Source organism: Jaculus jaculus, chromosome 13, assembly GCF_020740685.1.
Source record: "Jaculus jaculus isolate mJacJac1 chromosome 13, mJacJac1.mat.Y.cur, whole genome shotgun sequence".
In the NCBI taxonomy this organism is placed as follows: Eukaryota; Metazoa; Chordata; class Mammalia; order Rodentia; family Dipodidae; genus Jaculus; species Jaculus jaculus.
Window position 1 is genome coordinate 45,879,246 of NC_059114.1, and position 15,050 is coordinate 45,894,295.

Below are 15,050 nucleotides of genomic sequence, written 5' to 3' on the forward strand. Positions count from 1 at the left end.
TGGGATAAAGCCTACTTGGTCAGGGTGAATGATCTTTTTGATATACTCTTGTATTCTGTTTGCCAATATTTTGTTGAGAATTTTTGCATCTATGTTCATGAGGGAGATTGGTCTGTAATTTTCTTTTTTTGTTCTATCTTTGCCTGGTTTTGGTATCAGGGTGATGCTGGCCTCATAGAAGGAGTTTGGTAGGATTCCTTCTTTTTCTATTTCCTGGAAAAGCTTAAGAAGCAATGGTGTTAGCTCTTCCTTAAAAGTCTGGTAAAATTCAGCAGTGAATCCATCCGGGCCTGGGCTTTTTTTAGTTGGGAGATTATTGATAACTGCTCGGATCTCCATGTTTGTTATAGGTCTATTTAAGTGATTAATCTCATTTTGATTTAATTTAGGTAGGTCATATAGATCAAGGAAATCATCCATTTCTTTCAGATTTTCATACTTTGTGGAGTATATGCTTTTATAGTATGTCCCTATAATTTTTTGAATTTCTCTGGAATCTGTTGTGATGTTACCTTGTTCATCTCTGATTTTATTAATTTGTGTCTCTTCTCTCTTTCTTTTGGTCAGATTTGCTAAGGGTTTATCAATCTTGTTTATCCTTTCAAAGAACCAACTCTTTGTTTCATTAATTCTTTGGATTGTTCTTTTTGTTTCTATTTCATTAATTTCTGCCCTAATCTTTATTATTTCTTCCCGTCTACTACTTTTTGGTTTGCCTTGTTCTTCTTTTTCCAAGGCTTTAAGGCGAAGCATTAGGTCGTTTACTTGCGACCTTTCTAATTTCTTAATATAGGCACTTAAGGCTATAAATTTACCTCTTAGAACTGCCTTCATTGTGTCCCAGAGATTTTGGTATGTTGTGTTCTCATTATCATTTGACTCTATAAATTTTTTGATTTCCTTTTTGATTTCTTCATTGACCCACTCATCATTTAGTAGTGTATTGTTTAGCTTCCATGATTTTGTGTATGCTCTATAGCCTTTCTTGCTACTGATTTGTAGTTTAATTCCATTGTGGTCAGATAGAATGCAAGGAATTATTTCAATTTTCCTGAATTTGTTAAGATTTGCTTTGTGTCCTAATATATGGTCTATTTTAGAGAATGTTCCATGTGCTGCTGAAAAGAATGTATATTCTGCAGCCTTTGGATGAAATGTCCTGTATATATCTGTTAGGTCCATATCTTCTATGACCTCATTTAGTCCAGATGCCTCTCTGTTTATTCTTTCCCTGGATGACCTGTCAATTGATGAGAGTGGGGTGTTAAAGTCACCCACCACCACCGTGTTTGGTGTTATCTGTGACCTTAGTTCTAATAGTGTTTGTTTGACGAATTTGGGAGCCCCCATGTTAGGTGCATATATGTTTAGGATTGTAATGTCCTCCTGTTGGAGTGTGCCCTTAATCAATATAAAGTGACCTTCCTTATCTTTTTTGACTAACTTCGGACTAAAGTCCACCCTGTCTGATATTAGGATAGCAACCCCTGCTTGTTTTCTAGGCCCATTTGCTTGAAACACCGTCTTCCAACCTTTCACCCTAAGATAATGTCTATCCTTTGTAGAAAGGTGAGTTTCTTGAAGACAACAAATTGTAGGATCCTGCTTTTTAACCCAGTCTGCAAATCTATGTCTTTTCGTTGGGGCATTGAGACCGTTGATATTAAGAGATATTATTGAAAGGTGTGTATTTATGTTTGCCATTTGTGTGTGTGTGTGTGTGTTACTTGTTCTACCTGTGCTCTCTTCTGTTAACTGGTATTTGAGTATGGCTGGTTTTTTCTAGGTTCCTTATATGTGTGCTTTTCCTTTTGTTCAGCATGGAGGATTCTATCAAGTATTTTCTGTAGAGCTGGTTTTGTCTTCAGATATTCCTTTAACCTGCTTTTGTCATGGAATGTCTTTATTTCTCCATCTATTTGGATGGATAACTTTGCAGGATAAAGTAACCTTGGTTGACAGTTGTTATCTTTCAGAACTTGGAATATATCACTCCAGGCCCTTCTGGCTTTAAAAGTTTGTGTTGAATAATCTGCTGTAATCCTGATGGGCTTGCTTTTGTAGGTAACTTGATTTTTCTCTCTAACTGCTTTCAATATTTTTTCTTTGGTTTGTGTGTTTGGAAGTTTGAGTATAATGTGGCGAGGAGAGTTTCTTTCTGGGTTTTGTCTGGCTGGGGTTCTAAAGGCTTCCTGTATCTGTATTGGCACCTCTTTCCCAATTTGGGGAAAATTTTCCTCTATGATTTTGTTGAAGATGCCTACTATGCCTCTGGAGTGGAATTCTTCTCCTTCTACTATGCCCTGAATTCTTATATTGGATCTTTTCATAGTGTCCCGAATATCTTGAAATTCCCACTCATACTTTTCTATAAGTTTGTCTTTCTCTTTGTTGGACTGCATTAGGTCTGCCACCTGATCTTCTAGCTTAGATATTCTGTCCTCTCCCTCATCCATCCTACTGGTGAGATTTTCTACAGAGTTTTTTATTTCATTAACTGTGTTCTTCATTGCTAATAATTCTGACTGGTTTTTCTTTATTATTTCTATTTCTCTATTTATGTCTTGTATTGCCTTCTTTATTTCATTAAATTGGTGTCCTGCCTCTTCTTTGATTCCTTTGATTTCCTCTTTGATTTCCTCTTTGATTTCTTCTTTGGTTGTATTCATGTGTTCTTTGACCTCTTTGAACATATTTATAATTATTCTTTTGAACTCTTTCTCAGGCATTTCCTCTAACTCTTTCTCACTGGAGGACATTTCTGATGCATTAATACTTTTAGGTGGATTTATATCGTCTTGCTTTTTAGTGTTTCTTGTGTTATAATGTATATATTTTTGCATCTTGGATTAAGTTAATGCTTGGATTTTCTAGCTAGCTGTGTATTCTTAGCTGTATCAATTGATTTGGTGTAAAATATTTTCAGGGTAGGACCTTAAGGTATTAGGTGTGGCTCTTAAGACTCTCAGAGTATCTACAAAGATGTTCTTAGGGGTTGAGTTTCCCTGCTATAGGAGTATTCAAGCAGGCTGAGTGGAATAATATACTGGTAGATTCTAAAATTTAGCTAAACACTGTACCCATTCCATCAACAACAGCCCCAAGTATGTATGCAAGAGTAGTTATTATAATGACCAGATCCTCTATCAACAAAGAGGTTTAGATTTCTGGTCTGTTGAGGTATCCAAGTCAGCTTGTGACCAGGTGAGACCCTTCCCTGGTGCAATCCCAGTTACCTTGGGTGATTGTGGTCTCAGTCAAGTTGCTGCCTGGGTCGTCGGGCTGCTGTTCTGGTTTCTGGAGCTGGGCACTGGCTTTTCCTACGGGGCAAACTGGGCCGCCTCTGCAGCTGTTGTAGGTGCCTCCGCCGGAGCCCCCACCACTGCTGAAGCTGCCGTTGTCGTGTCCACCGCTGCTGCTCACCCCGAAGCCGCTGCTGTCCTGGGTCCGCTGCTGCTGGGGCCACTGGTACCGGTGCTGGAGCCGCTGAAGTTGCTGCCAAATTCTGCTCCTGCTTGGGTCCCGCCGTCAGCCCAAGTTGGCGTGGCCGGGTCCCGGGCCGCTGCTGTGTTCGCTGGAGCTGGGTTCAGGCGGCAGGGGAGGGGAGGGAGCCGCGGCTGTTCTGGTTGTATCGTGTGCTTTTACCTCGCGGTCTGCTCCTCCCTCCGTTGCTCGCTGCCGCTCTCCCCTCACGTTTCCCGAGTTGCGGAGAGCGTGGTGTGAGGGGAAAATCCCACACCTGGCTTGTCCTGCGGCTCGAGTCGAGAGACCGGCGGTTTTCTGCCGCTCCGCGGTTGCGGCGGGTAGCCGAGCGGCCCGGAGCCGCTGTTCCCGGCTGTGCAGGCTCTGGATGCTCTATAACTCTTCCACTTCTCCGCTGCCGCCTCAACTTCCTATACACCTCACTTTTTAGTACAAGTGTGTATTTTGCTGAGTTTATTTTGGTCTTTCCCCCCCCCAGGCTGTTTTGGCGTGGTACCTACGCCGCCATCTTAACCGGAAGCTCTTCTTTAATTTTTTTAAAATTTATTTTATTTGTTTCAGACGAGGAGAGGGAGAGAGAATGGGTGCGCCAGGGTCTCCAGCCACTGCAAACAAAACTCCAGACACATGCACCACCTTGTGCATCTGGCTTACATGGGTCCTGGGGAATCGAACCTGAGTCCTTAGGCTTTGCAGACAAACGCCTTAACTGCTAAGCCATCTCTCCAGCCCAGAAACTTAGCTTTTATTGAAGATTAAAAATCTGAGGCTTGGGCTGGAGAGTTGGTATAGCAGTTAAGGTGCTTGCCTGTTAAGCCTAAGGACTCAGGTTCCACTCCTCAGAACCCGCGTAAGCAAAACACAAAAGGTTATACATATGCACAAGGTCTTTGCATGCGCATGTCTGGAGTTCATTTGCATTAGCTAGAGGCCCCAACATGCCAATTCTTGCTCTTTGTCTCATAAGAAAAATCTGAGGCTGGAGAGATGGTTCATTGATTAAATGCACTTGATTGCAAAGCCCATTGGCCTAGATTTGATTCTCCAGCACCCACATAAAATCAGACACAAGATGTAGTGCAAGCATCTATCTGGTTTGTTTGCAGTGGTAAGAAACCTTGGCACATGCACATACACATACATAAAATACTTAAAAACCCAGAAACCCCCTCTACATATTTTATCCAGTTCTACTCTGTAAAGGTTCATCTATCTTTTGGGGGGAGGGCCCCTTTTCACTTTATTGCATGAAGTTAACAGTAGTCCAAGTTAAAAGCAGACCCCAAATGGTTACATTATATAAGCTGTGAGGTTTTTAAACTTGTGACAAAGGATAGAAGGGACATTCTACTTATTGTAAGGAAATCCTCACTTATACAGAGAGCCACAAGCACTTAAAACCCACGAACCTTCAGCCGATCATCTTTAGTCCAATCTCTGTTAGGAACTGGCATATGTTCTTGCGCTGGTTACTCTGTAGCTGAATCACTTCTCCATATTCTGGATGCTCAATTACAGTAGCATTGCAGGCAAATTTCTTCTTGAATGCCTTCACTAGTTTACTTTTATTGTGATCATCAGCGATCTTTTGGACAATAGTCAGGGTCTTCCTGCCATTCCTCTGTTGACTTCTTACATGGATCTAATCCTCAGTGCTGGCAGGAAGCAGGTCATCACCTTACCTGCTTCAGCAAAGGGGTTGAAAGAGTGGAGGTTCTGGATAGTGGACACATGATGTGATTCCTTTTCCTTTGTGGAAATGGCCTGTGGAAGGTGGCTGCTAGAGAAGATGGGCAGGGGGGATGGAGACGGAGTGTTGGGAAATGAGGGGGCTCTCTGGGCTCATCTATCTTTTTTTAAAAATTCTTTTGGTTTATTTTTATTTATTTATTTGAAAGCAACGGACAGAGAAAGAAAGAGGCAGAGAGAGAATGTGTGCTCCAGGGCCTCCAGCCCTTGCAAACAAACTCCAGACACGTGTGCCCCCTTGTGCATCTGGCTAACATGGGTCCTGGGGAATTGAGCCTTGAACCGGGGTCCTTAGGCTTCACAGGCAAGCGCTTAACCACTAACCCATCTCTCCAACCCTCATCTATCTTTTGTGGTTTTTTTTTCTTCTTTTTCCGTTTTTTTGTTTTTTTTTTTTCCTAGGTAGGGTCTCACTCTAGCCCAGGTTGACCTGTGTTGCAGTCCGGGTCACACTGCTGGTAGAAATCACCCAACCAAGAGCAGCTTCTGGGAAAAAGAGATTTATTTTGGCTTACAGGCTCGAGGGGAAGCTCCACGATGGCAGGGGAAAACGATGACATGAGCAGAGGGTGGACATCACCCCCTGGCCAACATAAGATGGACCATAGCAACAGGAGAGTGTGCCAGACATTGGCATGGAGAAACTGGCTATAAAGCCCATAAGCCCGCCCCCAACAATACACTCCCTCCAGGAGCTGTTAATTCCCAAATCTCTATCAGCTGGGAACCTAGCATTCAGAACACCTGTTTATGGGGGACACCTGAATCAAGCCACCACAACCTGGAATCCACTGTGGAGTCTCAGGGTGGCCTCGAACTCATGGCAATCCTCCTACCTCTACCTCCCGAGTGCTGGGATTAAAGGCATGCACCACCATGCCCGGCTTCATCTATCTTTTTAAAGGATGGTTTGTTGGCAGATTATTAACTGCTGGCCAGATGTGACCTGCAGTCTATTCTTACAGTACTGCTGACCTGGTTAGTAAACCATATCCACTAGTTCCTACATTGTCTATGGCTCCTTTTGGGCTACAAAGCCTGAAGTATTTATTAACTGGTCCTTTGTGGAAAAAACTTACCAATTCCTTACTTAGAGCAGTGGTTCTCACACTTCAGCATGCCTCAAAATTACTCAGGGCTGTGAAAACAGATTGATGGACTCCACCCGAGAGTTTCTCATTCAGTGGGTCTGGGTTGGGGCCCAAGAATGTGCATTTCTGGGGCTTCAGAAATTGCTCAGCTGTTAAAGATGCTAGCTTGCAAACCCTTCTGGCATGGATTCAATTCCCCAGCATCCACCTAAAGCCAAATACCAAAAGTAGTGTGCATGCATTTGGTGTTAGTTTGCAGTGTAAGAGACCCTGGCATATATGTACATGTGTGCACACACACATGCAGATAAAAATGAAAAAGGGAAGCTTGGTGTGCTGGCGCATGCCTTTAATCCCAGCACCGAGGAGGCAGGGGTAGGAGGATTGCTGTGAGTTTGAGGCCACCCTGAGATTACATAGTGAATTCTAGGTCAGCCTGGGCTAGAGTGAAACCCTACCTCAAAAAAAAAAAAAAAAAAATTAAAAAGAAAATAAAAATAAAAAAGAAGAAAATATGTGCATTTCTGACAAATGCTGACACTTCTGACATAGGAACCATCCTTTATGTTCCTTCTCCCCTTAATGTTTGCTGAACCAAGTGTTCCTACCATAGTCAGAACCAATTGCTTGATAGGATTTCCTGGTATGTCATCATTGCTTTTAAGCCTGGTGCTCCCAGATGGTAGTGATTCTTTGGATGAAGCCTGGTCAGTACCATTTGCTGGTGCACTCTTTCCTGGGTTCTCTGATAGCCGGTGTTTTTTCTGTGGGGCTTAAGTGGAACTGATGTGTTAGGGAGAGTAGCAATAGGTAGAAGTCACATAAACCTCAAAGCTGAAGGGGAGGCTGGGCATGGTGGTACACACCTTTAATCCCAGCACTTGGGAGGCAGAGGTAGAAGGATCAGTGAGCTCCAGATCAACCTGGGCTAGAGTGAGACCCTACCTAGAATAAAACAAAAACAAAAAACCTCAGTGGTGGGCAGGAGAGATGGCTTAGCAGTTAAGGTGCTTGCCTACAAAGCCAAAGGACCTTGGTTTAGTTCCCCAGGACCCACGTAAGCCAGATGTACAAGGTGGCATGTGCATCTGGGGTTTGTTTGCAGTGGCTGGAGGCCCTGGCATGCCCATTCGCTCTCTCTCTCTCAAAAAAAACAAAAAAACAACAACAACAACAAAAAAAACAACCCTTAGAGGTGCTGAGGGCACTGGTTTGGAAGAAATAAGATTTCCTTCCATTATGTCACTGCTGTAAGGTTGTTGAGCAAGGTAGTGCTTTGTCATGGCAGATTGAGTTGGTGTGACAAGCAGCAGATGATCAGGAGGGATTAGGAGGCCGACTTCATCCTTGTCAGGGTCAAGAACTGGCATTACAAGCATGAACTCTTTTTAATTTGGACATCATGGGGTAGACATGGAAAAGGTAGCCTTTGCCTCTAGTTTTCTGATTAATAGAGAGTTTAAGTTGACAGAGGTTGAAGTTGGAAATGTGGATTCACCACAGGTGGGAAACATGTGGCTGGGGTAGATGACTCAGCAGAGGATCTCTGAGGACACATCTCACAAAACATCAGGAACAGAAGAGAACCTTAAAACAAAAAAGGCTAGGGAAATGGCTCAGTGGTTGAAGGTGCTTGCTTACAGAGCCTGCCAGCCCAGGTTTGATTTCCTTGTACCCATGTAAAGTTAAGACACAAAAAGTGGTGTGCCTATCTGGCGTTCATCTGCAGCAGCAAGATGCCCTGGTGCCCAGCCTCCCAAATAAATACATGAAATAAACAATAAAAAAAGAAGATAACTGAAGGCAGCTTTGTCTGTAGCCTAGGTTAGAGGCACAGGACCAGCCAGAGGGCTACTTGGATTCACTGTGTCTTCCCTCTGCTCTGAGCTCCATTTTACCTGTTTTACTTTAGTGTTTAAGATGAGAATTTATTTGAAGGGTTCTGTAGCTAAGTAAAAGTTATGAAGAATGGCAGGGAGATATGCTGACATTGTCCAAATTCTTGGAAAGGTAGAGGATTAGTTGGGGAGAATGCTCAGCAGTTAAAGGCACTTGCTTACAAAGCTTGATGGCCTAGGTTCAATTCCCCAGTATCCATGTAAAAAACCAGTTGCACAAAGTGGTACATGCATCTGGCATTTGCAGGAGGCTCTGACACCCTGTATTCTCTCTCTCTCACAAATAATTTAAAAAAATGTTTTAGATGGACCTTTGGGGAAAAGAAAAAAGTAGAAGATCAGATAGGAGAAAACTCTTTGGATAGCTAGGTATGGTGGTGCTGCCTGTAACCCCAGCACTTGGGAGGCTGAGGCAGGAAGATAATGAGTTCTAGGTCAACCTTGGCTACAAAGATAAAGTACCCTGTCTCAACCAGACAAAAATAAAAATCTCTTCCTTTTTATACGTTGAGATGACAGACAGGAAAAAAAAATTAAAGGAGAGCTAGATTACAAATTTATAAAAACAGAAATGTCTTCAGAAATAGCATCACACAACCAGACTTGGTGGTGTACACCTTTAATCCCAGCACTTTGGAAACAGAGGTAGGAGGATCGCCATGAGTTTGAGGCCACCCTGAGACTGCATAGTGAATTCCAGGTCAGCCTGGACTAGAGTGAAACCCTACCTCGAAAAACCAAAAAACAAACAAACAAGTAGCAGCACACAGTGAATTTCCTCAGAAGTCTATATGAGAGATTGTGTCATGTTGGAGAAGTTCTAGGGGCTCCATCCTCTTTTCTTTAATGAGGATGAAAAGCCAGCCTTGGTCTGCCTCCCAGATAAAGAATCCTGCTTGGGCTGGTGAGCAATGACTACAGCAGTGTTGCTTCCCTGGTCACACTGAGCCCCACAGGCAGTCTCAGAAATTCTCATCAGAAGACACCACAGGAATGTCACTGCATGCAGAACTTTGTGGTTTGATGCCCCTAGAGAACTTATGGAGAAAAGGTTCAGAGCGAAACTGCTCAGCCAGGCAGAGAGAGACTGTAGTGAGGAGAGCAATGCCTTTCCATTGCTTATGGAAAGTGTAGGAGCTTACAGGCCAGCTATTGCCTTCATGTAATTCGCTCTGAGGCTAACAACAGATGGCAGCAGTTTTTAAGGCTTCAGAGTCCAGGACATGGGGAATTGAGATGTTGTGTTTGGTAGTTGTATAGATTGACCTGCTAAAGCTTATGGGTCTGATACCTAGGCCTGCTTTGTGAGAGTGAGCAAGGCTTTGCTGTCCCCACCAGGATCAATGAGGTTTAAGTTGTAAATCTATGTATGTACAGGGGTAAGGGGCTAGGGAGCAATGCCAAATGGAAAATGACTTAAGAGTGGTCACCTCTATCTTTATTCCTTCATCTGCATGGTCATTTACTCGTTGAAAGTTGGAAACAAAAAGGAGCAGTGTGTATACAGGTAATCCCTAAGACATGATTCCCATAGTAAATGCCTTGTGTTCAACACATAAGGGGTTCTTGTTATGGTAAGGCATTCTTTTAGATGATTGATAGATAGATAGATAGATAGATAGATAGATAGATAGATAGATAGATAGATAGATACCTACCTACCTACCTACCTACCTACCATGGGTTAGAACCAAGTCCTGCCTTTCATGCTTTAGAGAGAAACCTGGGTAAGAACTGGGTTTGTGGGCATGCAATCTAGAACGCCTTTTAGATAATGTGACCCTTGAAGAAAGCATGAAAGAGCCATGTTTGTAAATGATTAGATCTTTAGATTGGAGCCCTTTGAATGGGACTAGTGCTCCTGCAAGAGGCCAAGGGAGCTCATTTGCCCTCCACCATGAGAGGACTCAGTGAGAAGGCGCCATCTTTCTCACCCTCATAAGCCAAACCTCACAGTCCATACTGCATTCAGGTCTTTCAACTCTGACCAGAATAGTCCATCAAGCTGTATGTAGAGCACTGCAAGGCATCTCTCAAGCCATGGTTTCAAATCCTTACACATTCCTCTTGGAAATCAGCTCCAAAAGGCCAAAGCCACATAGTCAGGTGTCTAGCAGCAAATGACACCACTCCTCAGTACCACTTTACTATTGCAGTCAGGTTCACATTGCTGGTAGAAATTATCCAACCAAGAACAACAGCTTGTGGGAGAAAAAAAAAGAGGTTTATTTTGACTTACAGGCTCGAGGGGGAAGCGCCATGATGGCAGGGAAAATGACGACATGAGCAGAGGGTGGACATCACCCCCTGGTCAACCATAAAGTGGACCATAGCAACAGGAGAGTGTGCCAAACACTGGCAAGGGGACGCTGGCTATAATACCCATAAGCCTGCCCCCAACAATACACTTCCTCCAGGAGGTTTTAATTCCCAAATCTCCATCAGCTGGGAACCTGGCATTCAGAACACCTAAGTTTATGGGGGACATCTGAATCAAACCACCACATCAGGTGTCTAGTGCTTGCTGGCGCTTGCACTGGCGGTGGGGGAGGGGAGCCAGCATATCAATTTGGGACACTTATTGAGGCCTCTACAACTCAGTGTGGTCAAAGGTATACAGGATAAGAGTCCTTTGGGATCAGAAGAGCCTTGGGACAGACTATGTCTGGGGATGCACGTCTTTACAGGTTCTGTGTTGGTTTCCATAACATAACAAGTCACCACAAGTTGATGGCTTAAAATGACAAATGTCTTTTCACAGTTCCTGGAGGTTTGGAGTCCACAATTAAGGTTAGATAGGCCTCTGCTTCCCCTGGAGGATCTAGGAAAGACTTACTCTTTCCCTCTTTTAGCTGTCTTAACAGATAAATAACTCCATTCTCTGTTTTCATCCACACGTCCTTCTCCCTTTCTGTGTGCTGTTCTTACATGGTCATCTTAATATATATGTGTGTGTGTATACATACATATATACATATGTATGTGTGTGTGTGTGTGTGTGTATACACACACACACACATACTTATATATATGAATGAGATGGGGGAGAGATAAGAGAAAAAGAGGTAGACAGAGAATGGGCACACCAAGGCCTCTAGCCACTGTAGACAAACTCCAGGTGCATGTGCTATCTTGTGCATCTGGCTTATGTGGGTTCTGGGGAATAGAATGTGGGTTCTTAGGTTTCACAGGCAAGTGCTTTAACCACAAAGCCATCTCTCTAGCCTTTAAGTGCTCTTTTAAGGGCATTGGATGGATTTTAGGGTCCATCCTAATCCAATATGAGTTTAACTTAATGTGCTTACGTAGTTAGGTCAAAAACCATCTTTCCAGTTAATAGCATGTTCTCAGGCACTAGGGAGAGAACTTTAGTTTGTCCTTTTGTGAAGGAGGTTTCTTAGGTCTGAGTTTGACTATAATGGTTGTCTGGGCCTAGATGCTTGAGAGTGAATTAGGAACCATTGAAATACTTGAAAAAATGTGTCCAACTATTGCATTTCTTTTCTTTTTCTTTTTTTAAGAATTGCTCATTGTTGGGCTAGAGAGATGGCTTAGCAGTTAAGCGCTTGCCTGTGAAGCCGAAGGACCCCGGTTCGAGGCTCGGTTCCCCAGGTCCCACATTAGCCAGATGCACAAGGGGCGCACGCGTCTGGAATTCGTTTGCAGAGGCTGGAAGCCCTGGCACGCCCATTCTCTCTCTCTCCCTCTATCTGTCTTTCTCTCTGTGTCTGTCGCTCTCAAATAAATAATAAATGAACAAAAAAATATTTAAAAAAAAAAGAATTGCTCATTGTTTATTTGAGACTTAAAGGGCCAGGTGTGGTGGCTCATGCTGATAGTCATAGCACTTAGAAGTCTGAAGTGGGAAGATTGCCATGAGTTGTGTGTCAGCCTGAGCTACATAGCAAGTACTAGAACAGGCTAAATCAAGATCCAATCAACCAAAGAAAGATTTAAATAGAGAGAAGTTCATTTACATTATTTTTTGGAACTCGAAATTTTTAGGATATGTAAGTGGGAAAATTAATGAAAGACTGGAGGAAGAAATGTTATGAGGTAGAGAAACTTTAAGACTGAGAATTATAACCTGAGTTCTTTTTCAAGGTAGGGTCTCACTCTTGCCTAGGCTGGTCTTGAAATCATGGTAATCCTCTTACTTCTGCCTCCTAAGTGCTTGGATTAATTTAGCCTGAATTTTGACAGAGGCCTGGGCACTATGACAGAGCAACCCTTTCTGATATTCCAAACTTATGGTTTTGCCAGCTGTGACAAGTTGGCAGAGATCAAGTACAATAGACCTGGGTCCCTGAACACAGTTACAGCAGAGGAGGACCCTACTTTACTTTCTCCACCAGTCCAGCTTATAGCTCCCATGTTGCTGGCTCCAAGATGCCCAGGTGGTATGTGGCACTTTGTGACTTCTGATCCCCTTCTATGCAACACCCAGTGTAGTACATTCTTCAGTGGTGTGTCAGGAGTTATTAGTATGTGCCTCTCTTTAACTCACAAGTTAACTGAGTTTAACCCTACAGGTTGTTTGTCAAAGGAAGTTCAAGTTCCCACTCTGCTTTCACAGTGATAGGACTGTATCAAGCAGTGTACTTAAACAAAATTCCTTAGCAACAGTGTATATTTGGGGCCACTGAATTATCGCGGTCATGATGGGTTTTATGGTACTCCTGTTATATTGTAAGGAAGTATGTGCAAATTGGTAGATGGGGATGAGTAAAGGGACTTGGCTTTCTAAAGAACCCAAGAGGAATTTGAAGTTTGGAGGGACAGGTCAGGAGTCAGGGGTTTACACAGATTTGTGTCTTGTCTGTGGCAATTATTGGCTCCTTTGAGGAAGAGTCTTGGAACATGTACTTAATGAATACTTGGCCACAGTGGGAGAAATTAAAGGCAGAAACATGCATATGTGGGTAACAGAAGTTTAATGCTACTGAAGACTGTAATTCCCAAGCAAGTGAGGGGCCTGTTGAGCAGGCCTGTGGTCAATGGAGGTGCAGTGGTATGTGGCCCACCAGCTGTCGGCCTGTTTTCCTGGTCATATGGGCTTTTGGGTTAAGAAGGTAGGGCTGAGAGGAGGATACCAGGGGTATCTGGGATGGTTCCATTGTGGCTCCCTCCATCACATGTGCCTTGGGAGGGATTTGGAGTATTCCTTTAGGATGTGTATTGTATTCCTCTAAAAGGGAGCCTTAATTTCATGTCTGCTAAGTAGGAATGCAGCCACAACTATGTCCTCAGGGTAGGGAGCTGTGGGCAAGCCACCAATCTTCTAGGGTGAGCCCAGGGCAAATAATATATGCACACCATTTCCTTTGACTAATCTTTTATGGTCCTGGTACAAATGCGGCTTATGAATGTAGTTACATTTCTTTGTCTGAAGTTGAGAGTTTTAATTTAGGACCCAGATGGGACAGGTCTGCTGTACTCGGTGTGTCACTGTCCTGGATTGCTGGCAGTCGCAGTTTTCTTAGAAAAGCAGATTCCACCCCTGACTCATCTGCCTGAGTGAGATGTGCGATGCATAGGGGTCAAGGCAGCTGCCAGGCTCACTGGACAGAGTAGTGTCCACTGTCCGCTTGGCAGCACTGGAGGCTATAGGCGCCTGGCCTGGGCCATGGAAAACCTTGAGAGGAGACAGTCTGTTACGAGGCAGGAGTTCTGTTGGAATTTCCTGGCTTTTGTCTGGTATAACCTCATGTACCAGGACGCCTGTTTTTCAGTCTACTTCCTTCGGGGGGAGGAGACTGCTACTGCCTGCCCTCTGTAGAGCACTTGTTTCCTGAAAGAGGCCGCCTCCTCTCCTGCCTACGGTGGCAGTGAGGGGAGCACTGTGGGCTGCTGTCTGTACCTGGCTTCCAGTCATCATGTTCCTGGAAGTCAGTGGTGACAACAGAGAGATGTTTAGAACCTTTGGCCATAAAAACTGCAACTGCCACCCTAGCCTGCTGACCCTAGTCCTATCCTTTCTCATATTGCAGCAGAAAAAGTCCTACCTGGAACGGAGCGTTAAAGAAGCTGAGGATAACATCCGGGAGATGCTGATGGCACGAAGGGCACAGTAGGAGCCACCCTACAAATGTCTTCCTTTCTGACCCTTACCACCCTGGCAAGCCTGTGCCGGGCAACTGTGTCCCTCAGTCTAGATGGATGTTTCATCTGGGTGGCTTAGCAGCCTTGCATTCTCTACATCCCCCTTCAGGTCCCACCCCTGTACATTTTTTTTTTCCTGTCTCTGCCTGCCACCCCTGCCCAGGACACTCTTCTTTCCTGGGAGGGAGCCAGGAACTCCCAGGAGAGGAAAGGTGGGGGTGAGGGCAGATGGGGAAGTTCTGCATTAGCCTGCCACTAGGCAGGTGGTTGGACCAATAAAAGGCTGTGTTCTACTCTGTGGAGTCTTGTTTTTTCTTGAGCTTAGAGATGAGGTGAGTGAGGCAGTAAGCTTCCTTAGCTCCTGTCTCCTCTTCTTCCTTTTTTGCTCCTCTAAATGACCTGTGACTTCTAGGCTATCAGAATGGCTGTTGGCCTCAAGACTCCTTTCCCGTTTCCTCCCAAACAAGTTTTTGTAGCAAGCAGCATCTCCAAGGTTGCATGTCTCCATTTGGCCAGTATGAAAGGTAGACACTGGAGTACTGTGGCCTCCTGAAGAGTAGTAATGTTCTGGAGCTGGCTTTCCCCCACTCAGGAGAGCCTGTTATTCAGTTTTCAGGAATTTTATTGCAAGTCAGCTAAACACAGCTATTAAACAATCAAAATGATGTAAACTTAGAAACTGGAACAAGAACAGTACTCAGCACCCATCTCCTGAGTCAGAGTGGGA

General features: G+C 44.0%; 1 protein-coding gene across 1 annotated transcript in view; it reads left to right on the plus strand.

Annotated features, from left to right (window-relative positions):
- Window positions 1–14,616, plus strand: part of Pfdn1 (prefoldin subunit 1) — a 134,490-nt gene extending 119,874 nt beyond the window's left edge. The window contains exon 4 of the mRNA XM_045132721.1: window positions 14,212–14,616. Within this exon, the coding sequence (XP_044988656.1) occupies window positions 14,212–14,295 (84 nt within the window). The 3' untranslated portion in view covers window positions 14,296–14,616. The remainder of the gene's footprint in view (window positions 1–14,211) is intronic.
- Window positions 14,617–15,050: the final 434 nt, after the last annotated feature.